Source organism: Pipistrellus kuhlii, unplaced genomic scaffold, assembly GCF_014108245.1.
Source record: "Pipistrellus kuhlii isolate mPipKuh1 unplaced genomic scaffold, mPipKuh1.p scaffold_m20_p_68, whole genome shotgun sequence".
NCBI classification, from domain to species: domain Eukaryota; kingdom Metazoa; phylum Chordata; class Mammalia; order Chiroptera; family Vespertilionidae; genus Pipistrellus; species Pipistrellus kuhlii.
In genome coordinates, this window is record NW_023425571.1 from 1253217 (window position 1) to 1278729 (window position 25513).

The window sequence follows — 25513 nt, forward strand, 5'->3', positions numbered from 1 at the left end:
AAACACCCAGATGCGGCTCTGGTTCTGACCCCCGACTCCGACCAAGCTAGTTCTGTCTGTCTTGCAAGTCAGGATTCTGCGTACGAGTTCATCTGCAGAATTAGTTTTTGAAAACTACTAGACTTGATTTCTAAAAGCCCTTCATTCTAGAATTCTACCTTTTTCCTGACAGGCTGCAGAACCAAACCTCTGATGACTTAATGGTACAGATGAAGAGGCACGTGTCTCTGGACCATGATCTCTCTTTTTATACTCCCAGCCAGATAGTGACCTCAAAATAACAGACCGGGAAATCTAGGGACTCAGAGTTTTGTTTTAGGCCCAGGAGCTGAGAGCATGGAGGCGGCATCTGTTCTGTTGGTGGGCATGCGCTCTCGGTTCCCAGAGGAGCCTTCTGTGCAGCGTTCTGGCATGGACGAAGCTAAGACCAAGAGGACAGGGTCCCACCCTCCCCTCTCAGCCCCATCAGCATCAGGATATATATATATATATATAAAGGTTTAAACAAGTAAGTTTCTTTCATTTCCAACCATGAAGAGACAGATCAATAAAGTGCTTTGGCAATGAGCTGAAGAAGAAAGTGCCAGCAGAGATGCGGCTTCACTTGAAATAAGACAAAAGAGTGACGAAGGCTCCACTGTCAGCGACACTTCTGACAGCAGCCGGGTTTAGAGGGATTCAGAGGGCGACAAATGCAGACCCAGACGTGCCTGCCCCAGCGCACCAGCACGCTCGGCCGCTTGCACTCAGGCCTGCCTGCCCGCATCCATCCCCAGTCACTTCAGTCTAATTCATTTCAATTCTCTCCCTGCAGCGCTGATGTCTTTCCGTGATTACACAGGACATGTCATTAAGAAACTAAAAATAAAAACCAAGATCCAACAGGTCACACTGCCTTGGGGTAGATATTTTACACTTGATCTTAGGCAAAAGGCTGAGAAGCAATGGGGGTAGGTATTTTAAACGGTCCTTCTAGACTAGGGGTGTCGAACTCAATCAGAGAAGGGGCCAAAATCTAAAATCCAGCCTAAATCGCGGGCCGAATGGTTTACTGAACAGTCATAAACTGTCATTGTGATGGAAACGCAGCGGAGTGCAGTGACGACAGCGCGGTGCGGGCCACATTGCAAGGCCTGGCGGGACGGATTTGGCCCGCGGGCCTTGTGTTTGACACATGTGTTCTAGACCTTTCTGTCCTATACCTGTCAGCGAAGCGCTGATAACCATGAGGACGGCAGTGGCAGTCAGGGGAGGGGTCGGAGAACTTTCTCCACTTACTTGGGGTGGCTGTGGAGCCGAAGCCGCCGCTGGCCGCGCTGAACGGGTTTTTGTTGGCGGCGTCCTGGCTGGGTTTCCCTCCGAGGCCGCTGAAAAAGCCGCCCCCGCGGCTGGCACCGCCGGACCCGAACACGCTGCCGCCGGAGGACGGTGACGGCTGCAAGAGAAAAGGCAGGAAGCAGCGGTGAGAGGTCACCGAGCGGCGGGCCACATCCCGGGCAGGAACAAAAGCAGCAGAGGCTGATTAGTTCGGTGCGGATGCTCTCGCCATCACAGGAGAGCTGGCTCCGGCACAGGCCTTCCTGCCCATCAGAGTGCGCGGCTAGCCCGCCCCATGGCACCCGAAAACGTGACTATGGAGGGTGGGAACTTTATACACACATACGCGCGCGCGCGCGCGCACATACACACACACACACACACGCGCACACACACACATTTACTGGTTCATTTCAGAGAGAGGAAGAGGGAGAGAGAGACAAAAACATCAATAATCAGAGAGAATCACCGATCGGTTGCTCCTGCAGGCCCCTCACTGGGGATGGAGCCCACAACCTGGGTGTGTGCCCTGGGCCCTGACCAGGAATCAGAGTGTAACCTCTTGGTTCACAGGTCGACACTCAACCACTGAGCCCCGCCGGCGGGCTGGGTGGGAACTGTAAGGTCTCTGCCCTGCTGCCTGCGGTCCCTGCTGACGGCGCCAGGGCAGGAGCACCCCCCCTCAGGAGCTCCCCACGTGAACAGGTGCAGGGACATTTCTGGGCATCCTGGGCACCTTATTCCGATTCCTCTCGTGTTTGGCTGAACTCATCAGCAACGGCTGCTCAGTGACGACGCTGCCTCTCTCCCGTGCGAGCACTTGTGTTCCATAATGACTTTCCCAGTGCCGCAGAGGCTTAAATTAGCTCCATTGTTGGAATGGCGGCCACAGCTGAGTTCCGTCCTGTGCGCAGATCCTGCACGGGGGACGCTGCTCGCTCAGGGTGCGCTGACTCACGGCTGTGGCAGGCACCATGCTTCACTTCTGGAAATCGGTTCTAGAAGGACCAGTGGCAGGTCTGAGGGGCCAGCAGCAGTAGAGCTAAGTGTGCGATGACCCCCGTGGCTGACAATGGAGGGCGCGATGGCTTTTAGAACTGGGCTGCTTGTCTGGGCCTCCCGGGCCTCCCAAGCGGGTGGAGCGGTGCAGCCCCTCCCGAAGTAAGGAGAATAAACGACTCTTCCCGCTCCTTCATCCTCGGCGTTCTGAGTGAATGGACAGTGACTACGTCCTCATAAGTGGGTTAGAGAGAGTCCAACTGGTTTTAATTGCTAAAAATAATTGCTTTTAAAACTTTAAATTATGGGAACCCTCAAACATATACAAAAACCAGACAGAAGAGTATAATGAACCTTCTACATTCCCATCGTCCGGCTTCAACAACTAACTCAGAACCACTGGTGTTCCCTGTACCTCCCTTTACTTCCCTCGTCCTTTATCAGTATGAAGAGAACCCAGTATCATTTCACCCACTGAATTTCCTCCAAAGTCTCTAAAATATAAACCATAACCATAATATCATTATCGTGCCTAAAAACGAACAATTCCTTTAGATGATGAAGTAGGGAGTTAGTGTTCAAGATCCAGCCTTACGTTGCCAAAAGAAGAGAAAAGGGAAGAAAAGAAGAATAACCCAGCCTGAACCTCATCGGGCCCCAGCCCCAGCCCCCTCCACAGGCTGCAGGGGGGCAGAGGAGCAGGGGGCTGGAGACTCTGCTTGGGAAGCAGCAGCAGGCAGACCCCCGGGGACTCCAGGACACACACTGCTTTGCCCAACCACTGCATCATGAGGAAGCACCCAAGGGAGAGAGACCTGCGAGACCTATTAAGCAATCTCAATGTGCAAACACGACGTGATCCGAACTGGAAGAAACAAATGTATAGACATTCATGAGAATTCTCCAGGAAACCATTTCCTAAATCATCTTTCCTGATTGCTGCCCTGTCTCATTCTTTTCTTAGTCTTTAAAACAAATTCAAGTGGTAATAAAGGCTGGTTCCCTCTATGAAATGCACTGGGTCTGTCTTACACAGAGTTCCTGGTGAGTGGTTAATGGATCAGCTGTGGTTCTATCATCTCCTCGCCAAGCATTGTCACTGTAACAATATTAACTCTCTGATCCATGATCACTTCTTCCATTTACTTAGATCACCGTGAATTCCTTTCAAGAACGTTTTGTAATGTTCAGAATAGGTTTTGCACTTCTTTACTTTAAAAAAATATATATTTTATTGATTTTTTTACAGAGAGGAAGGAAGAGAGCTAGAGAGCTAGAAACGCCAATGAGAGAGAAACATCTACCAGCTGCCTCTTGCACACCCGCTACCGGGGATGTGCCCACAACCAACGTACATGCCCCGGACCGAAATCGAACCTGGGACCTTTCAGTCACAGACTGACGCTCTACTGCTGAGCCAAACCGGTTTTGGCTGTTAAATTAATTAATTAATTAATTAAATTTTAAATATGTTTTATTGATTTTTACAGAGAGGAAGAGAGATAGAGAGCTAGAAATGTCGATGAGAGAGAAACATCGACCAGCTGCCTCTTGCACACCCTCTACTGGGGATGTGCCCGCAATCAACGTACATGCCCCTGACCGGAATCGAACCTGGGACCTTTCAGTCCGCAGACCGACGCTCTACCACTGAGCCAAACCGGTTTCGGCTGTTAAATTTATTTTTAAGTATTTTAATTTTTGATGCTATCAGAAATGGAATTTCCTTAACTTTTAGATCCTATGAAGTATATGGAAAATAATTGATATTTATATGTTGATCTTGTGTCCTACACATTCACTGAGCCCATGTATTAGTCTGGATAGTTTTCCCTGGATTCCTTAGGATTTTCCCAGCACAGTATCTGCAGATGGTTCTGCTGCTGCCTTTCCAGCTGGGAGCATGCCATTTCCTCTTCTTGCCCAGCTGACCTGGCTGGAATCAGCATGTTCTCCTGAGGTTCAACCACTGCTACACGCAGACCCTCCGCTCTGCAGCTGAGCACTCCCTGGGAGGACGAGCGCTGACTGCCTCCGGGGAAAGAGCAGCTGGGCTGTCTCCGGGTGTGGACCGCGATCATCATCATAAACAAAGCTGCTACGGACATTCTCACACAAGCCTTTCTGTGAACATGTATTTTCTTTTCTTTTCGGTAAATTCCTAGGACCGGATGGCTAAACCATAAAATCAATGTATATTTCACTCCAGGGCCTGCCGATGACTTTCCAGTGACCACACGGCTTCACACTTACAGCAATGCTGCTCCAGAGCTCTCCCACATGCGACAGTTCGCTCTTAAATTTCAACAATTACAGCGGGTGTGAGGGAGTCTCGCTGTGGCTTTAATTTGCATTTCTCTGATGACTAACAATGCTGAGCTAGTGTTCATGTGCTTATGGGCCACTCACATATCCTCTTCGGTAAAGTATCTGCCCAAGTATTTTGTTTATTTTTAAAACCGAGCAGTCTTTTTATTTTTGACTTAGAGTTCTTTACACCTGGGTGGGGCAATTGTAGTTTTACAGTTGTATTCTTGTATTATTATTAGTGTATTACTTTCCAGATGTAAACCTACTTTAGCACCACACCGTATATTCTAGAGGGAAGCCCTCTGGTTTGATGTGTCATAAATATTTTCTTCCTATGCTCTGCCTTTTCCTTTTTGATGGCAAGTCTTTTTGATGGGCACTAGTTTGTAATTTTAATAAAGTCCAGTTTTTTCATTTTCTTTTATAGTAAACACTGTTGCTACCGTTGTCATATATTCCTATCTTGTTAAAGCCACACAATCCCTTATGTCCTCTTTTTTCTTTCACTGCTTTAAAATTTACCAATTGTTTTCCAGACGCTTAACTATGATGTGTCAAGATATGGTTTTCTGTTTGGGATTCACAGGCTATTAGATTTGTGGATTCCTGTTTTTCAACAAACTTGGAAAAGATTGGCCACAGTTTCTTCAAATGTTTTTTTCTATCCCATCTGCCTTCTCTTCTCTGATCACAGACACGCTGGACTGCTGATACTGTTGCCTCTACGTTCTTTTTTCCCGTCTCTCTGAGCTTCATGCTGGGTAATTTCTGTTGACATGTCTTCAAATGCCCCGTTCTTCTGTGGCATTCGCTCTGCAGTTAACCTGCCTAATCACATATTCAGGTGCTGGATGTAAACTTCAGATACAGACCACTGCTGTCTATCCCATATTTGCGGAGATTCCTATCAAACATTCCTTTATTTTCTTGTAAACCCTGGAGTACAATAGCTATTTAAAGTCTGCTGATAGTTCCAGGTGTCTGGATCATCGACAGTTGTTTCTTGCTATTTCCAAAACACGATTCCCTTTTTGTTTCTACTTCATATGTTAGTTATTTGGGCGGGGGGGGACGGTATACTGATCCTGTACATAAAAGGTACAGTGTGCAGTGACTGAAGAGCACCTCATGCTTTTTCTGGAGAGGGAGCCCTCTTTTTCATCTGTGCCCTGGAGTGAGGAGGCAGTCATTCGGACTTCGCTAAGCTGAGCTGATGGGGACCGAGTGCCGCCTTGGTAGCCCATCTGTGCTCAGGGGTTAGGCCATGGTCTTACTCCGCATGGAGCCTGGGCCCGGGGGCAGCTGGGCTGCAGCATTTGGATTCAACAGTGGCAGGCACAGGGGAGTACGAGCTGCAAGGTCTTTCCTTTCTCATCCAGCCTGGACTTCCTTTTTTCTCAGCCAAAGTGGGGGAGGGTGGACAGGGAGATTTTACATTCAACAACTTGCTGTTGTCCCTACATGTCTTTGAGACCTCACTTTGTTTCTCTAAAACAAAACAATCAATGGGATATAATTCATATATAGCTCAACACTCACTGATTTAAAGAACATAATTCAATGGTTTTGGCAAAAAAATATATGTAACATAAAACTTGCCATTTAACCATGATAAAATATACAATGCAGTGGCATTAATTACAGTCACAATGCTGTACAACCATCACCACGACTTAGTTCCAACATTTTCTCATCACCACACCAAAATTCTGTAAGCATTAAATAATAACGCCCCACTCCCTCCGCCCCTGCCCGTCGGTCCTCTCTCGTCTAATTTTTGGCTCTATGAATTTACTATTCTTTTTCTGTTTTGGAAATAATTTTTTTGCTCCTTTAATCTTTTGTGTGTGGTAAACACAGATATTATAAAATTTACCACTTTAAGAGCACAATTCAGTGGCATTAAGTACAATCACCATTGTGCAACCATCACCACTATTTCTAGAACTTTCTCATCATTTCAAACAGAAATTCTATATTCCTAACAATATTTCTCCATGTATGTAGTCATTTTTAAGTGATTACTTTTTATTTAACCTATCCTAAATATGTCACATAAGTCAAATCCTATATCATTTGTTCCTTTAGAAGAGGCTTATTTTAATTAGCATCATGCAGTCTACCACATGTAATAGGAATCAGACCTTCAATCCTTTTGAAGGTTGAGTAACATTCCACTGCATATGTATGGTCATATCCTGTTTATCCAGTCACCTGCTGATGGACACCTGGGCTGTTTCTCCCTTTTGGCCATTGTGAGTAACTCGGAGTCCCGGCCGATGGTGCCTCTGGGTACCTGTACCAACAGCATGGGCTCCCGAGTCCTGCTTCTTTCACTTAACGCTATGCCTGCGGGATGCACCCATTTTGTTTCGTATGGGAGCACTCCTTTTTCTGTACTGCTCTCCGGTCTCCATAGTATGAACACACCAGTGACTCAACCCATTCTCCAGCTGGAAGCACTGGGGCTGTTTCCTATGCTTAGTGTTTATGAATACACCATGAGTCTCTGATCACATGCTCTGAACAAAGGCACTCATTCCCGCTGGCTCCACACCTAGCAGTGGATTTGCTGCTCCAACAGGGATTTTGTGGTCTTGACACTTCCCGGCGGTTTTCAAAGGGGGATTTACCCCACATTACCAACACGTGGGTGCTCCCGCTGTCTCTGCCTTCACTGACACTGGGTGTTGTCAGCCCTGTCCATTTTAGCCATGTTGGTGGTGGTATAGTTGTCTTTTCTTTTTTATTTGTATTGTTTATATATTCTGAATACAATTATTCTTTTGGTCCTACATGCTACAGTTTTCCTGGTTCATGGCTTATTTTATGCTAAAATTAAGAAAGCTGTCATTTTAACGAGGTCAAATTTTCCTTCTGCCTGAATAATTTTCTTTAGAATTTCCGTGAAGCCTCTTAGGCATAGATTCTCTCGGTATCTGTCTAAAAAAATGCTTTGATTCCATTATAGCCTATAAAGATATTTTTTGCTAGGTAGACTGTCTCTGGCTTTGTCACGGCCGAGAAGTGAGCTGTCAGTCCAACTCCTTTGAAAGTAACCTGTCTTCTTGTCTCTGAGTATTTTTAACATTTTATTTCTGTAATTTTGCAGCTTAACTATGATAGATCTTAGAATCAATTTTCTCTTATACATTCTGCTTGGCATTTGTCTGAATTCTGAATCTGTGGCTGTTTTCTATTGGTTTTGGAAATTTCCGCCTTTTTCTCTTCTAATATCACCACACATTTTTTCCCCCTTTCTTTAGATTAAATGTATTTTGGACTCCCTCTTTTAGGATTTTTCTTTTCTTTTGCATTTTGCATTTTTCTTTGTTCTCCATGAAGCAGACCATATAACTTAATCTGACCTACCTTCTAGTTCAAGGGTCAGCCAACTATATATAGTCCACAGGCCAAATCCAATCTGTGGGTTTTTGTAAATGAAGCTTCACGGAACATATCATGCCCTCCACGTCTAAATGATTACTACCTGGCTCTTCATGGAAGTTTGCTGACCCCTGGTCTTGCATATGACCGTTCTCTTCACCTGGGTCTGATCTGTCGGTATTAAATTTTACTTCTTATACTCTTCCACAAGCTCCATTTGGTTCTTTTTCAAAGCTGCTATGACAGTTCTTGCAATTTCCTATTCTTCATTGGTCTTTTCAAGTTTGTCTTTCATTTCTTTTAAACGTGTTAAACACAGCTGCTTTACAGTCTAGGAAGTCTTTGCAAATGTACGTCTGATGTTTATTCTTGATCATAATTACTTGTTTCCCTTTATGACTAATTTAGGCCTGGAAATCAGTGTCCTTAGAAGTTATTTGATGTGAGGAGAATATAACCGATAATAGTGTGACAAGTTTATGTGGTAACAGATGGTTTCTAGACTCAGTGTGGTGAGCACATTGTAAGACAGACAAACGCCAAATCACTATGTTGTAACTGTACCTGAAACTAATACAATACTGCATGCCAACTGTGCTTTAATACATTTAATGATTTAAAAGAAATCAGTTTCCCTAAATTAAAAGGAAAAAAATTTAATGATTTGAGGCTGAAAGTAAAGTTATTTTTCTCCAGTGTCTGCTGCTCCCCTACGCACCTGCAGACACCGCCTCCCAGGACCACGCCAGGCCACCCGCACGCTGAGGCCGGGGAATCCGAGTCCCGGCTCACTGTGGGGAGGATCTCTCACTTCGGGCAGAGTGTTGTTAGTGACTTCTGCTTCTTTGCCCTTCCCAGTTATTAAAATAGGAAATTCGAATTATACTAGTAAATGCTCTCAGGGCAAAACTGGGTTGTGTGTTCCACTCACTGCCAGAGGTTCCTTTTTCCTTTTAACATGGCAAACACCCTGTCGGCTTTTCAGTGCTTTAAAAACTGTGATGTTTACGTTTCACCTAGCATTTTAGCTGTTTTCTGTGGGAGCGTGATTGGAATGCTTGGACCGCCACCATCAGACACCGAAGCTGAGAGTTTCACTTCTCTCTGCCAAGGATCCCTGCCTAGAGCAAGGACTCGTCTTCAAAGCAAGGAGACGATACAGAAAATCTCTTACTGAAGATGTACAAAGACAAAGCACGTCCTACCGCCTGAAGAACTATGGCAACACAAAGGCCACAGTTCCGAGTGCCTTTCCTCAGAAGGCCTCCTGGTGCGGGTACAGTGGTTAAAAGCAGCAGCCTCGCTGGGTCCCCAGTGTCCTCACCTGTCACGTGAGGACGGTAACAGCATGTGCCTTCAGAAGTACTATGATTACAGGAGTCAATTGTATAAAGCCCTACCACCACGCCCGGCACAGATAACCACTAGCTGGACACACTGAAACAGCTTCGGTCACCAAAAGAAGCATTTTTCTCTTCTTTTTGTTTAAGTAACCATTTGGAAAGGTAACCACTGTTCTTAGGTCAATGACCTTAAAAAACACACACACAAAAACAAAAACTGAGGCCAAGGAGCGGGTTTAATCCGTGGCCCTCGTTTGCTAACCCCTAGCTTCACAGGACAGGGGGAAGACGGATGGAAATCAGGCAATGTGCTTTCAAAGCAGGATGAAAACTGTAGTGATTCTCTCGAATCAGAGGCTGAGACCTCCATGCCTAAGTGAGCTAAGAAGGCGGGGCTTGAGAAGCACACAGGCTGCTTCCTGGGTTAGGTGGGCAACACAAACTGACTATCGATGTACAAAGGAGGATGGGGTGGGTGGAGCTGACACGAAAGAGGCAAACACACATACTTACCTGGCCAAACACTGTCCCACTAGTATTGGATGCTTGACCAAACAAAGAACCAGCATTACTGGACCCAAAACCTATAAAATAAAAAGAACAAAAGTTCAAATTGGAAGTATTTTACAACATCAAAGTGGAGTTTTTTGTTTTTTTTAGAATAGCATTTTGGTATGCTAAGATAACCAACAATAAATCAGCCCATGAATAAAATGTGGCTTCCTATCTAGGAAATGAAGAAAATGATCTACACTAATAAAAGAGTAAGATGCAAATTACTGTACCTTTGCAACGCCCACCAGCCAATCAGGAGTGAGCATGCAAATTAACCTAACAAAGATGGCGGGTTGATTTGCATGCACAGGTGCCAAGCAGCTGGGGGCGTCCTGCATCACTCTAGCTGCTCGGGGCCTCTGGACAGCATGGGAAGGGGAAAGATGGCTCCAGGCCTCAGCGAAAAGGTGGCTCTGGCTGGAGCAAGGCAGTGCTAGCCGCCAGGGGAAGGAAGGCCCATTTTTGTACGAATCTTCGTGTATCGGGCCTCTAGTTTGTAAATAAGGATCTTTTTGCATTGCTAACATTTGTAACTGTATTTATAATAGTATAATAAATTCCAAAGTCTCAAGGGCTGAACCCTGCCTCCTACTGAACCCCAGGGGGCAGGCACTAAGATGGTATACTCAGAGCAGCAGTTCCCTAAACTTCACTGCCAACAGTCTTCCCAATGACTGAATGTCATGAACATTTCTACTCCCCAGTTTCCTCCAACCTCTAAGACCAGATTCATGCAGGGCAGTTTCTCTCTCTTTGGCGGCACACAACATGGCTGAGGGGCTGGGGAGACCGGCAGTGCTATATGTAATCACAGTGCCCTGTAAGGAGTAGAACGCAGGAGTTCCATTCTCATTTCTGTCCTTGGTTGAGGCGAGGAGCTCAGGCAGTCTCCACTCCTGCCTGGGGGTGGAGGGACTGCCCGGGGACCGATCCATAGCTACTGTGTTAAAGAAGATTCCTTCAGAGGCTTGTGATCATGCTGAGGTAGTTTGATCACACGTGTGTCTGAGGGACTCTCAAGCGTTGACTGAACAAAGGATGCACTGGAGATGGTATAACACTGACTCCCTCCGAGACTCACAGTGCCTCTTCCCTGCCCATTCTCTAGGTCACATGATCACATGTCCCATCACTCCCATCGGCCACCTGGCCTCCTCACAGGCCATCAAGTGGGTTTTAAAACTGTCTTTCCCACTGCGTCCTTGCAGCCAAATGCAGTGGGAGATGAGCAGACATTTGTTGAAGAAAGGAAAGACAAGATCTCTTTTCTAGAAAACTATGAACCATTTTCAAATAAATTATCACCAACGGAATGAGTTAGCAGTTCCTGCCTACCAAGAAATCAATAATCCTTGTTTCCCCCAGAGCCTCCTCAAGGAAGAAATGCCTTTCATAAGATGACTATCAGAGAGAGGCTTAGGAAAAGATTTCAAATTGGTCCGCCTATTACTAACACTTAGAAGTAAAAGGAGCTGCTAAAATTAGATAAGCAATAGGGAGGATTACATTTTACTTTTAAATATTTTAAGATTTGGATTTTTAAAAAAAAATTACAACGCTGAAAATAGAAAGAAGCACTTTTCACATGTCAGTATCTGCCCTGGGAAGACAGTGGGGAGGAAGCAGATGGGGTGGCAGGGCGTGGCCGGGGAGGAGCAGTACAGTGCTGGTTCTGGGAGCACTCACCGCAGGGATCAGTCCGCCCACGGCCTGACAGTTTGGGCATAATGACCTCCAAAGTACCTCTGACTTAAACATTTCCTTTTTCTGAGTCACTCATTACTTGCTGACCTTAAGCTTTTTTTTTTTTTTTTTTTTTAACCCATGAAACCGGTACCCGGTGGCTGGGATAGGGGAGACCTTCCTGAGAAGCAGAACTGGACCGACAGTGATTCAGCCAAAGGCGTCAACCAGACACCAGCACCCCCACTCCCTTCTGGACTTCAGCCGTTTTCGTTTTCCCTTTCGTTACAAAGGTGGTACGGTGTGCGGCAGAGGTTTCAAACGCTGCAGCGGAGAGTGAGATGAAACTCTTCCATCAGTTCTTACCTGGCGCTTGACAGAAGCTGAAGCCAGAGGATGCTGCTGTGGTGGTGGCGGCCGAGGTGCCACCAAACACAGAGCTCCCCTGCCCGAAGCCCGGGCTCTGCCCAAACGCCGGCGGGCTGCTCTGGCCGAACACGCCCGCGCCGGTGTTGGCAGAAGACTGGCCGAACGAGAAAGAGATGGAGCTGCTGGCGCTCGAAGAGGCACCGAAGACGCTCCCGCTGGTGGAGGTGGACGGGGAGGACACGGACTGGCCAAAGGCGGACCCGGAGCTGAAGCCGGGCTGGCTGAAGGAGAAGCTGCTCGCGGGGCTGCTCGTCGCCTGCCCGAAGGCCGGGGCCTGCCCGAAGGCCGTCTGCCCGAAGACCCCCGTGCCCGAGGCGCCGAAAGCTGGGCTGCCGAACCCCGCGCTGCTGGCCGGCGGCGTGGCGGTGGCTGTGCTGGCCGTTTGCTGCCCAAACAGGCTCGATGCGGTGCTGGCTGCCGCCTGCCCAAACACGGGGGAGGCCGTGCTGCCGGGGAGCTGGCTGAAAGCGGAGCTGGAGCTGGCAGCAGGTGGCTGAGTGAAGACAGAGGACCCAGAGGTGACGGTGCCAAATGCCACTGACTCCGCAGCGGGGCTTGGAGCAGCGCTGGCAGCAGCACTGGCAGTGGCGGGGGCACTCGGTGCTTCTGTGGTCACAGGGCCCGCACTCGGGGTTGACGCTGTGGTGACAGCCGGCTGCCCAGGCGCTGGCAGGGAGGGAGGAGCTGGTTCCGTCTTGGCGTCAGGGACCCCGGTGGCTGCTGCTGGGGCCTCTGCGGAAGGTGCCGGGAGGCTGGAACTCGGCGGCGCGGCGTCCGGGCTGCTGCCTGTGGGCTGGGCGGGGGCAGGCTCCTTCTTCGCGGCGTCGGGGGTTTGCTGAGGGGCCTGGGGAAGCGGCGCTGACGGCTGAGGCCCCGGCAGCGAGGCTGCTGGAGCCGAGGCCTCACCGGTGCCCAGCTTCTCCGACACAGACGGGGCTGTCGCCTCCTCGGGGCCTTTCGCAGAGGGCACAGGTGGGCTGGGAGCAGACGCTGTACTGAGGAGGCTTCCGAACGACAAGGCGGAGAACGAAGTGGGGAGGGGAGTGGCGGTGGTGGCCGGTGGTGGGGCGGATGGGAGCGCTGTGCCACTCGTGGGCTGACTTCCAAATGAAAAGCCAGTCTTGCTGCCACTCAGAGATATCCCGCCAAAACCCAGGCCCCCCGAGGCCCCTGCGCTGGCGAGGGGCAGGCTGCCAAAGACACCAGGGGAGGCACAGCTGGCGCTGGTGCTGGTGCTGGCTGCTGGTGCCGCTGTGGTGGCGGTTACAGAGGAGGTCAGGGGAGGCTCTGTGGGCTTCCCCAGCGCGGGAGGGCCGCCGAAGTTAAACCCCGAGGAGATGAGGGGAGTCTTGGCGGGCTGGGCGCCGCCCAGGCTGGCGGAGGGAGCCTTACTGGCTGGCTTTGCCGAGTCCTCTGCCTGGCCGACACGCAGTCCCGAGAAGCTCCCCAGAGTCTCGCCAGCCAGAGAGCTCGGGAAGAGGAGCTCCCCCGCCTTGGACGGCGCGGCTTCCAGCTTGCTGGGAGGGGTGGAGAGGACCCCAGGAGGGGCCGCGGGCCGGCTGCCCGGCGGGGCCGCCTCCCCTGCGGGAGCCGCGGGCGCTGCCATCACTGGGGAGGGAGACGAGCTCTCGGGGGTGGCCTCCGATAGAGGTTTGCCTCCCCCGCCGAATGGGAACGTGTCCGGCGGGCTGGACTCTTTGGCAGGGGGTGCTGCCCCTAGCAAGACAAAGAAACGAGGAGATGAGTTGGATTTGGCAGACTCTGACCCGGCGCACCTCCGCTATTTCTAAGCCTCCCTCCCCCTCGGTGTCGGCAGGGACGGCTGGTTCCCACAGCAGCCTCCTGAGCGGGGAGGACGGCACGGACCCTCCGCCTGAGCCATCTCACCGGGGTGAAAAGCACAACTGTTCTTCCATGATCATTAAGTCACAACAAATACGCCGCCTCTAGAATGTAAGACATTAACACATTCTCCCAAAAGAGAAATAAAAGGCATCTCCCCTTACTTTCCCATCGTGCTTCCCTCTCGGACAGCCCTGGCAGAGGAGCTAGGGGCAGCCAGCTCTCATGGAGACACCCCACACTCACTGCAGATGCTCTGGCAGGACTCAGAGCACGCACAAGGCAACACATGGGTCAGAACCCTGCCCGAGCTCCGGGCACACGGAGGTCATGCTGTACAGCGGAGACGGTACCTGGTGCGGCAGCGAAAGTGGAAGATGGTGTCGGCGTGATTACCCCGAAATTGAAGCCAGTCCTGGGGGGTGGGAGAAGAGAGGTTGATAAGGAACATTGTGTAATGCGCTCACACAGTCTCTCTCCAGGAACTTCCAATCTCCCAGATACACAACCGAGAAGCACATTTCTGCGGAGCAGTAAGCCACCCCCAGAGCTGAGCGGGGAGAGGCCGTCTGTGGGGGAGGCAGGGAGCAGCATGGGAAGCCTGGACAGACGGCGGGGCTTCCCTGGGCAGAGGTTCAGGTGGGGACCTCGCTCAAGGGAGGAGCGGGCTGCCTGGTGAAGGAGACAAGACAGGCGGGCGAGGGGAACCCTCCCATAACCCACCCAGTATCAGCGTGCCAGGACAGTGCGGCGTTATAGGGGACACATGGGGAGCCTGACACAGAAGCCAGTCTCTGCGGTTCTGGCACAACCCTTGGAGATGGGTGGGGAGAACTGGGTTCGGAAACTTTTCTCTTTCCTGTCTTCTCTCTTTCTGTACTTCTCTGCACTGTGAGTAAAGGCACCATCACCAAAGAAAAGCCAGTCCAAGAGTAAGCCAGAATAGACTCTTCATGGTGTTAAAAGCTCAAATAGCAAATTTAAAGCAGTCTAGTTTTAAAATCTAAGGGACCTCCCGGCCAGTGTTGCTCAGTGGTTGAGCACTGACCCATGAACCAGGAAGTCAGTTTGATTCCAGGTCAGCGCACATGCCTAGGTTGCGGGCTCAATTCCCAGTGTGGGGTGTGAGGAGGCAGCCGATCAATGATTCTCTCCATCAGTGGTGTTTCTATCTCTCTCTCCCTCTCTGAAAGCAATAAAAATATATTAAAAAATATTAAAATACAAGGACCAAGCATATCAAATATAGTAAACAATGTAAGAATTTAGATTTTTTTAATCCATCATGGCTTTTGTCTAGTGAACAAAGACCATCTAAAATGTATTAAACAGCCGAGACCGGTTTGGCTCAATGCAGGCGTCTTCAAACTACGGCCCGCGGGCCACATGCAGCCCGCAGAGGAGTCTGATCCGGCCCGCCAGGTTTTTTGGGCAGTGAGCGCAGCCGAGGTGTTACAGTAGGAATTAGTAGTTCATATAGTCCGGCCCTCCAGCTCTCTGAGGACCCCTGGCTCAATGGATAGAGCGTCGGCTTGGGGACTGAGGGGTCCCGGGTTCGATTCCGGTTAAGGGCATGTACCTTGGTTGCGGGCATATCCCCAGTAGGGGGTGTGCAAGAGGCAGTTGATCGATGACTCTCTCTCATCGATGTTTCTAACTCTTTATCTCTCTCCATTCCTCTCTGTACAAAATCAATAAAATATATTTTAAAAAAAATAAAATAAAATGTGTTAAACATTGTATCTATCACATTTAAGAAAAACCCTTTTTCTCTGTCTCAGCCTTGGTGAAGAAATTTTATATAAAGAAATAAACCACTGACCCAATGACCCAACCTTTTCAGCTCATTTTAAAAATGGGAGGAAGAGTATCAGTGTCTGAGGTAAAGGTGAGTAATTAGCGTTTAAAAGATGCACTAGCTCCCTGCACCAACCTGCTTTGTAAAATCTGCCCCCACTGCCACTGGGGAGTGCACACATGGCTCGCCATAAGAGGAAGTAGGAACAGCAGGTGTCAGTCTGCCCCGCCTCCGTGGGGAGAGGATGCTGGCAGCCTTCAGGGCCCAGTGTGGGCACCTTCCCCAGCTGAAGTCTTTGCTGCCCCTTAGAAGTTAGCATGTTCACCTCTCAGATCAGTAAAGCCAATCCCAGCGCCGATCTAGTCCCCAAACGGTGCCAGAATGAAAACTGCTCAGCATGACAGACCAGGCCAACCATGGAAGCTGGCACAGACCCGCTACCCAAAGAAAACGAGGCTCATCCTATAATAGCACATGTATGAACTTGAATCCAAAAGGGGAAATAGACTCCTATCAGGACATGAAGCTGCTATCATCAGATGTATTACTGCATGATAAGAAGTCTGGGCTCAGGCACATTTGATAAGCAGCTTACTGACCATGAGATTTGGGGAAGCTATCAAGTAAGTGACTTCCCACAGAACATAAGTTTATACTGACCCTGCTGAAGAAAATGAGAAGGGCTTGCTGAACTGCCCGGCAGAAGATGGAGCAGAAGTCACAGCGGTTTCTATCTTGGTTGCCCCTGGCCCTGAAATCAGGAAAAAGAAAAAAGAAAAAAAAAAAAGAACATTACAAAAGCCAGCGAAGAAACACGGTTCCAGTCTGTAATTCTTGCAGCACCGGCAGTGTGTGCCGAGAGAGGCCCCAGGCCTGCAGGCCCAACGCGCATCCCACACAACCAAGGGGCACGTGGGCATAAGTCACACTCAGGGTCTCAGACCTTGCTTGCCCTTTGGCTCTGTCACATTAATTCCAACCAAGACCGCCACAATCTCCTTCCCCGGAAAGAGTTCACAGTAATCCTAGCGCAGTTAAAATGTAAAGCTTTAAAAGTCGCTTGATAATTACTGAAAAACCCAAAGGAAATGGTTAGAGTAACTAAATGTCTCTGAGGAGTGACCTCATGTTACTTGTTTTCTCCCTTCACTTATGTATTTTCCATTGTAGGATTTTTACACTTAACAATCATAGCTTCCTTCTTTAATTATGGAGGCAAATACTCAAACATGGAGCACTTCGTTTCAGGAGGTCACGGTGCACAAGGGGAATCTTGTGATAACTTAAAACGATTACATCTACTTTGAACTCTCACACTGTAAGAGATGGTTTTGCTTTTCTTTAACTGGCTTCTGAACTGTCATTGTGAACTAAGTTTTTTATTCCTTTTAGAAGAAACTGAATCCAATGTTCCAATCCACTCCTTCCTGAACTGATCATCCATAAGCAGGTGAAGACATACTACGGCCCCTTTTAAGAAAAACTTCTACAGGAAAGTTTGGCCTGCTGCTCTCCAATGTCAGACGTGAGCAGTTGTGGAAGGGCCACTAACGTCCTGGAGATTCTGCACCAGCCAAGACCGTTCAAGGGTCTCTGTGCTTGGCCTCCTATGCTGTCTTTGTGATCCAGAACAGTTACCTAAGCTGGAGCAGTTCTTTCATCTTTATTTTAATTAAAACAAAAATGCAACTGACCTGAAGCTTTATCACCGGATGACAATGGACCAGAGGCTGATGTGGGCCCCGACAGCTTTAGGGAATTTATTAGTGATCCCTACAAGAGAACACAAGCAACACGTACGTGTGAAACTGCTAACCATCCTTTGGAATAAAGGAACATGGAAAATGATATCACAGTTTATAGTAAACAAGCACACACCCATTTGTTTAGTTTAACTTTTTTTTTTTTTTTAGTTCTAAGGTAAGTCAGTATTTTAATTGTCTGTCACATGTAAGATCATATCAGAGCGGAATATTCATTCTGTGAGTGACCGGGAACAGGCCATGCCCGCCTGTCTGTCTTCTCAGTGCCCCGCACAGGGCCTGGCACACAGAAGGCACTGAATATTTGGCGGACGAGTGAAAGCAGCAGTAAATGAGCTAAATGGGTTCTGGTTCTCAAAACATTTATAACGAAGCAAAAAAGCAAAACTGTTTGACTGGTATCCACCTCTAGGCAATGCTTCTTTACTCTTGTTTGTACGAGTGATGCCGTGCCCTGTGTCCTTCAAGGTGAATATGGAACCTTCCAGAAGAGGGACCAAATACTAAATGCTTACATGTCATTTAGTCACAGCAGAGAAGGAGCAGAGAGCCATGCCTGAGAACTCCCAGTCGGCAAGTTCTGGTGTTCAATCTAAGGCTGCCTCAGAGAGATGGTGGCAGAGCACCGGGCTCCTAGGGGAAGCTGCAGCCACAGCTTGGCCTACCTTCCAGCCATCGTCTATTATTTAACTGCTGACAACATAACCTATTTTTTAAGAGACAATGTTTACCAGGCAGAAGCCTGGAAGTAGACATAACAAACATCACAGACTAGGCGAGCTCTGAAAGCCAGCGTGCAGGAGAAAGCAAGGGCACCTCTCCCGCAGACACGAACCCTGAAAGGTATAATGAGAAAAGCATGATGGGAAGAAGTGGGAAGGCTGGGGTCCCAGCTCTGGTTCACCATTTCCTGGTGGGGTGCGCCTGCGTTAGTCACGTGAGCCTCGGGATATCTGCAGCTCTCTCCTGTCTGCTGCACCCGGCCGTGGCGTGGGCTAACAAAGGTAATGTTAAATGAAAGGAGCTGCAAATGCAATACTCCATATCAATATAAAGCATTAAACGATGACACGCAATTGCTAGCGGCAGCCTGGCAAGTGGCCTATGAGATAATGTCGGGCCCTGACTAGCCTGCTACCTCAAGACTGGACACACGGTGGGGCCAGGACTTACGGTTCGTGTAATACGAAGTGAGGGCTCCTAGCAGGATCGTCTCAGTGACCCTGTATGGCTGTCAACAAGGAAAACCAGCGACTTACCTGCTTGGCTTGGTTACTCGCAGTCCCGGGAGCCAGCGCGGGGTGCGGAGTTTTGGCTGCGGAGTGTGACACCGGAGAGCTGAAAAACATGAGCAAACACTCAGGGGAAGGCGTGACTGGGGAAATGACATTCACCTTGAGGCACCCTCCAGTCCAGCAAGTAACATCAATTCTTTCCTATCACAGTATAGATGTCTGGACCCTAACCAAAGTCATTCTACATTTTTCAGATTGAAGAATAAATCTTTAAATGAAATCTGGGTCTTAAACATAAAAATCAAAGCGGTACATTAACATTTATTTTCTTCCAACAATCCTATAAAAAAAAGTTCTAACTAGTCAGAAGTAGGTCTTTTTCTGACTTGGAGTGTACGCCCTCTCCACCCAGCCCACCACCCCGGCCCAGATGCAGACCACGTGGGCAGCTCCTGCTGGTTCCCAAGCCTGAGGACACATGCACGGGACCTGCGGCTCTGCAGTGGCTCGAAGGAGTTACTCTAAGGAGAGAGAGCTGCTTTCTCACAGAAGCACCGAGAGCCCAGTGCTCACCAGGCCGGCACACAGAGAGCTGACTGTGCCTCTGCTCCAGGCCCACCCGTACCTTTGCTACAGGATGCAAGTGCACCCAGTATTTGCAGAAAGTGCTCTCACCATCTATTGCTAGCCCTGAACACAATATGCAAAAAGCTGTTATTTCAACAACTATTTAAGAGTTAACATGTGAGAAAAAAAATCTGCAGTTGAATGCAATCACAGATGAAAGCTCTATTGGTGGCTCTTGGGAGCAATTTTTTAAATCAAATAACGTGTTCTCAGTCCTGAGTGACTTTGATTGGTATGTACAGCGGTCGTAGCTATAGGATGTGGTCTGATTTTTCAGGTATCTCCCCTAAAGTTAGGAGGACTAATATCTTTTCTTCAAAAAATCACCGTGGAGGCATTGGCCGGGTTGGCAAGAGCATCGCCCCGATATGTCAAAGTTGCGGGTTTGATCCTCACTCAGGACACATACAGAATCAACTAATGAATGCAAAAATAAGTCGAACAATACATCAATGTTTCTCTCTCTCAAATCAATATAAATAAATAACTAAAAAAAAAAATCTAACTTGGAAGAGGAAAGACAAAAAAAAAAAAAAGCTCATGCCTTGCAGAAAAATGAACACTCTCACAAGCACCTCGAGAGTCTCTGTTGGAATCACAGGAATCTTCCTGCACCACCTTCTCAGACTGACAGAGAGGAGATAATGGAGTTATTTTCAAAGCAACGAAACTCCCTTTGTTCTTCCCCTGAAGACAGAAGCTACGCATGTGTCTCTGAAGAAACACCTTCCTGCTCCCCGAGATATCCTAACGGGTACCCAGCCCAGCGCTCCCGCCCTCTGCGCCTCCAGTGGAGAGAGGAACGTGTGAGCGAGGCCGCTGGGACTGGGCTCCCTGAGCAGACACGGCCGACTTGGGCAGAGAAGTGGTTTGGGCTCAGGAGAACCACAAGGGAAATGAAAATCTTCCATGAGAACGCAGAGAAAAGCAAAAAAGAAACTAGAAATAAAAAACAGAAGCAGCAAGTTCACCCACCCCCAATTTAGTTATGACACGATGGTATATTAAATCACGCACGAAACAGACTGAGTAAGTCACTGTTCTATTTGCTTGTGAAAACGCCACCCCTCTCCTGAGTATCCAAGCCCCTGCACACAGCAGTGTGACAGCCCTGCAGAGACATGCACTCAGAGCGACCAGCTCACAAACCAGCTAAGTCCATCCACCATGATCCAAGAGCAAGCAGAACACAACACACTGCTGATGAAAACTAGTTCAAAATGGATCAAAGACTAAGTGCAAGAACTAAAACCATAAAATAAGCCACACCTAAATTTCACCACAATTAAAAACAACATTTCTAGGACACTATCAAGAAAAAAAAATCCAAAGAATGGGTGAACAGTATCTGCAAACTCTATATCCAAGGGACCCGAATCTAGATTATCTAACAACCGAGAAAAAAGGCCCAGCAAAAAACGGGCAATGCCCTGGCTGGGTGGCTCAGTGGTTGGAGGTTTGATTTCCCCCATCGGGGTTTGTACAGGAAGCAACCAATAAATGGTTCTCTCTGTCTCCCAAATCAAGAAAGACATATATCCTTGAGCCCTCACTAATTAAAAAAATGTGCAGGATCTAAGTAGACATTTCTCCGAAGAAGATACAAAGGACCAATGAGCACACACCTAGATGTCCAACTAATGACTAATCACTAGGAGAGGCACATCAAAACTATAATGAGCCCGGGCCAAGTCACTCAGGTTGTTGGACCAGCATCTGTCACACCAAAAGGTTGTGGGTTCGATTCCCATGAGTGAGACATTGGCCAACGTTTCTTTCTTTCCCTTCCTCTCTCTAAAATCAACAAAAACATTTACCCCTCCCCCCAGTGAGGATTAAAATAAATATTAATAAAAACCCCACAATGATAACATTTAATATGCACTAGGATGGCTATCATAAGAAGGATAAATGCTGGTGAGGATGTAGGGAACTGGAACCCTCACCCATTGCTGTTGGGATTGTAGAAGGTACAGCCGTCTGTGGAACAGTTGGAACTACATTTAGCTCAGAAAGCTAAAAAGAAGTACTGGGTAACCTAGCAATTGCACTCCTAAAACGTTCCCCAAAGTAACTGAAAGCAGAGGCTCAGGCGGGTCCTCGTACACCAGTGTTCACTGCGGATTCCTCACAACAGCCAAGGGGTTACACCCGCGTGCTCACCAGCAGAGGAATGGGATATGCACCCAATGGAGTATTAGCCAGTCGTAAAGGCATGGAATCCTGACATAGGCTACAACATGAATGAATCTTGAAAATTCAAGTGAAATGAGCCAGACACAAAAGGATTCCAATTTTCTGTGCCTGGAGCCGTTTCCTTAGGATATCCATGAGACCTGCTCTCTGGCCTGTGATCTTTATCCAAATGTCAAGTGTCAAAAGCACCGGAAGGTAAAACATTACACCAAAAACATTCAGCTGGAGGCGAAGGAAACGGGGTCTGGTATTTCGGAGACATGGTAGCCATTAACCAGGAGGAGAAACACCCGCCTGCCCGGGCCACCCAGGCCAGACAGCAGTCCTATACCTTCTACTGCCATTGTCTCCGTCAGACCTGCTGCCATCTAACACAGACACAGTCTGTGTGACGAGGGCAGGTGGGTGTTTGTGCCTGTCTGGTGAGCTGCTTTATCACCAGCACCGAGAACGGTGTTTGGGATACAGAACACACTCGTTCGTTGGGAGTAAAAAATGAGCACATGAACAACAAAATTCCTGAAAGGGACGCTGTGTCTGGTGTGTGTTAGCAAAAACAAACCAACCAGCCAACCTCCCACCTCATCCAGCCCTTCTCCCCTCCCCACTTCCTGCCAGGCCTCTGGCCACAGGGGGCCTTCTTCCAACTCCACTTCCAACACTGTCCTCGCCCGGATCTGCCGTCACACATTCCAACCCTGGTTCAGCACTCCTCTGCAGTCTCCGCCTGGAAACCTCTGGCCACTGTTTAACTAAAACAGCGTTTCCCCGCCAGCCTCGTCGGCCCCCGCCTCCCCCAGCCGGCGCACCGCAGGCTTTCTGAGCAGCTGGTGCCGCTCCCTGAGCTCGCTGCGCTGCAGAGAAATATCGCTGTGCAGTGGCAGTGAGCGGCCGCCTCCTGGCTAGAATAGGTGCCAGGAAAGCAGGGACTGGTGTGACTTACTCACTGGTGTGCCCGTAACACCCAGGCAGCATCCCAGGCACCCCAGACTCTGCTGGACCGGGTGACTGAGCTCCGCACGGGAGCCCCACAGCCCCGGGTTTGCTTCGGGAACCCTTGGCCTTAACGCAGGGCCGTCAGTTAGTGAACAGAAGTGGGTGAAGCCGATGAACGTAAGCTATGCCAAGGGCAGAAATAGGGAAGCTCACTTTCCGGTTCATCTCCTATGATACTCCTCTAAGGAAGTTAAATGCGACATTAAATATTTAAAAAACATCCAAGAACTACTGCTTCACAGAACCTGATAATGAGTGCATTCCCTCTGAAGCTTTTCACTGGGGGAGGCGGTGAATACCAATGCCCACGCACTGATAATGCTTGGCGTTTGCTTGTTATCTGAGAAGTGGTTATTAAAAGGAACTACACGCAGGCACCATGCTGGGCAGACAAGTTAAATCACTGTGGGGAAAGGAAGGAAATGTCTCTTCAAGATTCCCTCTGAACTTCTGTGTCTGTTTTTCTTTCTTTCTTTTTTTAATATATTTTATTGATTTTGTACAGAGAGGAAGGGAGAGAGATAGAGTTAGAAACATCAATGAGAGAGAGTCATTGAACAGCTGCCTCTTGCATACCCCCTACTGGGGATATGCCCGCAACCAAGGTACATGCCCTTGACCGGAATCGAACCAGGAACCTTTCAGTCCCCAAGCCGACGCTCTATCCATTGAGCCAAACCGGTTTCGGCTGTGTCTGTTTTTCTTAAATCAGAGAAAGGCAAACTCAGAACTGCCCAGCTGGCCCATTCGAGGGAGCAGCCTGAGAAAAGGGAGGTGGAATCACCAGGAGCTGGTTTCTCCTCCTGGTCAGCGGCTACAATGTCTCAGAAACCACCACTTCCTGGCTTTCCCCGTGAAGCTGCTTGGCCATTCAGCGGCTTTTCCTTGCCTCCTTCTCCGAGGAATCTGGCTACAGTTCCCAAACCCAATGCGCAGTTTTTTCCCTTGAGAATTCTCAACAACCACAAATGCCATCTTGGCCCAAATAGCATACCAAAGCGTCAAGGTCACTACCAGATACAATGTGGGTCGGCTTGTTTTGGCTTTAGTAGCCCGAGATAACGAAGCAATTCGTGGGACAGACTGTCGATAAGCAGACCAATGTGGAAAAGAGAAGGCAGTGGACGAGGGAGGCAGACCGGGCAGCTGACCCGGTGGGGGGAGCGGGCACCACGTGGGAGAGACACAGGGTCTGTGGCTGCTCTTCCTGCCGCGGACTAGCCATGGGCACCCGACGCTAACTCCCTGGATGACACTGGTCACCGCGATCCCCACACGAACCCGAGGGAAGTCCCGGGCCTCTCTCCTGTGCCCCCGGGGAGGCGGGGCGGGACCCCGCGTCCACAGCTACATACACGCAGGGCAATGGCAGAAGGCAGACTATGAACGGAGCTGCCGAACGGGAGCGGGAGCCAGCGCCATGGATTCTAAACAGAGATCCAGACGCGAGAGATGCCCCAGCCCTCAGACACAGCAGAGGAGAGAAGCTGAGTCTCCAAGCAGAGCTGCTGCCTTTTAAGACTGTTTCGTGTTTGTTCTTTTGATACAGAAGGCAAGAGAAACTTGAAAGAACAGCAATGCCTGAGAGAGGGGACGAGGGAGGAGACTGTTAATCTTAAGATCACCACTGAGTTTGCAGAATCCAGTCTCCATGAGAACGGAAGCATCAACCCTGGAACCCCGAGAATACAAAAACACCCACATAAAAAAATCAAGTCCCACCCAGACTTCACAGCCCTCCTGCGTACACACAGACGGACAGTGCACGGGCTCTAGACTAGAGGCTCGGGAAGCACCTGTCACTGGCCAGGCGAAGACGACAATCTCCTGAAAACCCAATCGCGTATCCAAGATTAGATGTCCACCCCTTTTAGCAGCTGAGGCTCTCCAGGAAAAAGGGCCTCCCTGTGCTGGCGGCAATGCTGCCCCCTGCAGGCAGTCCCTCGCTATTACAAGTAACTCACTGGCTGACGTACACAGCTAAAGGCGTACCGTACCCCGGCGCCGGAGATGAAGGGTTATTCTTCAATTCCTGCACGTTCACCACTTGAGGGACAGTCTTCAAAGTTGATTCGGTCAGAGCACTCACAGCTATTGGAACAGAGAACAGAGAGGCATGTCAATCGCAACAAGGGATCAAAAAGCCTAGCCCTGCGTAAACAAACCACCAGGACAGAAACCCAAGCAGACTGCAACCCATTCGTGAAAGCGCAGCTACACTCGGCAGCCCTGCAGCTCTGTGTGTAGTGAGCACCTGGCCTCCATTCTTACGGATTATGAGATGAAGATGCTTGCGATGTAATCACTGCCCTCGTTCAGGGAAAGGTTCCCTGGGCAGACAGAGAGCAGAGCTGAGATTGCTGCCATGTTGTTGGCTCACCTTGGCAAAGGGCAGAAAGAGCTAGAGCATTAGCATAGTTCAGACTAAGGATTTTCCCACCCCCACGCTCTCATTCAGCCATCCTTTCACATGGCTTTTTACTGCCAGACTGTTAGGTGCTGGGTTTGGGGTTACCAAAAAATGTCTAACATTTAGTTTCTTCCCAAAGGAGCTCGCTCACGGCTTGGTGAGACAGACTCGGGAAGTAAAATGTGGGAAATGGAGCCTAGACAAGAAGGGGGGAGGCCGAGAGGCCTGAGTTAAGGAATGGCAACTGGGATTAATGTGACACCTACTTACCCATGTCAGGCTTGTCAGCTTTCACATCTCTGTCTCTCATAGTTTAAACTATATGCCAGAACTTAGTGATATCGTAACACTGTTAAGAAGGCCGGAGAAAGCTCTCGGATTTCTTCTACCTACATATTTGGTGGAACTGAGAGCGGCAGCCTGGAGGGACGTGGGTCTGGGGCAGCTCGCTCTGCCCTCCTTCAGAGAAGCAGCGGGGACGTCCTGCCTACGACTGCACATTCCTCAGCTGGCACACGCAAAGGTGCCTACACCTTAGAAATTTCTGCTTCCAAATGATAATAGAATCACACCCGCTCCTGCTGACAGCGGGATAATGCGACATCCCGGCAGATTTCCAGTTT

At 49.1% G+C, this 25513-nt stretch overlaps 1 protein-coding gene across 5 annotated transcripts in view; it reads right to left on the reverse strand.

Annotated features, from left to right (window-relative positions):
• Window positions 1-25513, reverse strand: part of NUP214 (nucleoporin 214) — a 68321-nt gene that overhangs the window by 11030 nt on the left and 31778 nt on the right. For 3 of the 5 annotated variants that reach the window (XM_045575157.1, XM_045575155.1, XM_045575154.1), the window contains exons 24-31: window positions 24457-24571; window positions 18686-18764; window positions 17358-17436; window positions 16324-16414; window positions 14219-14280; window positions 11961-13739; window positions 9870-9940; window positions 1279-1435 (exon numbers count right to left, since the gene is read on the reverse strand). In XM_045575157.1, coding sequence (XP_045431113.1) covers window positions 1279-1435; window positions 9870-9940; window positions 11961-13739; window positions 14219-14280; window positions 16324-16414; window positions 17358-17436; window positions 18686-18764; window positions 24457-24571 — 2433 coding nt within the window. The remainder of the gene's footprint in view (window positions 1-1278; window positions 1436-9869; window positions 9941-11960; window positions 13740-14218; window positions 14281-16323; window positions 16415-17357; window positions 17437-18685; window positions 18765-24456; window positions 24572-25513) is intronic. The other 2 variants (XM_036420376.2, XM_045575156.1) reach the window with 1 other exon arrangement.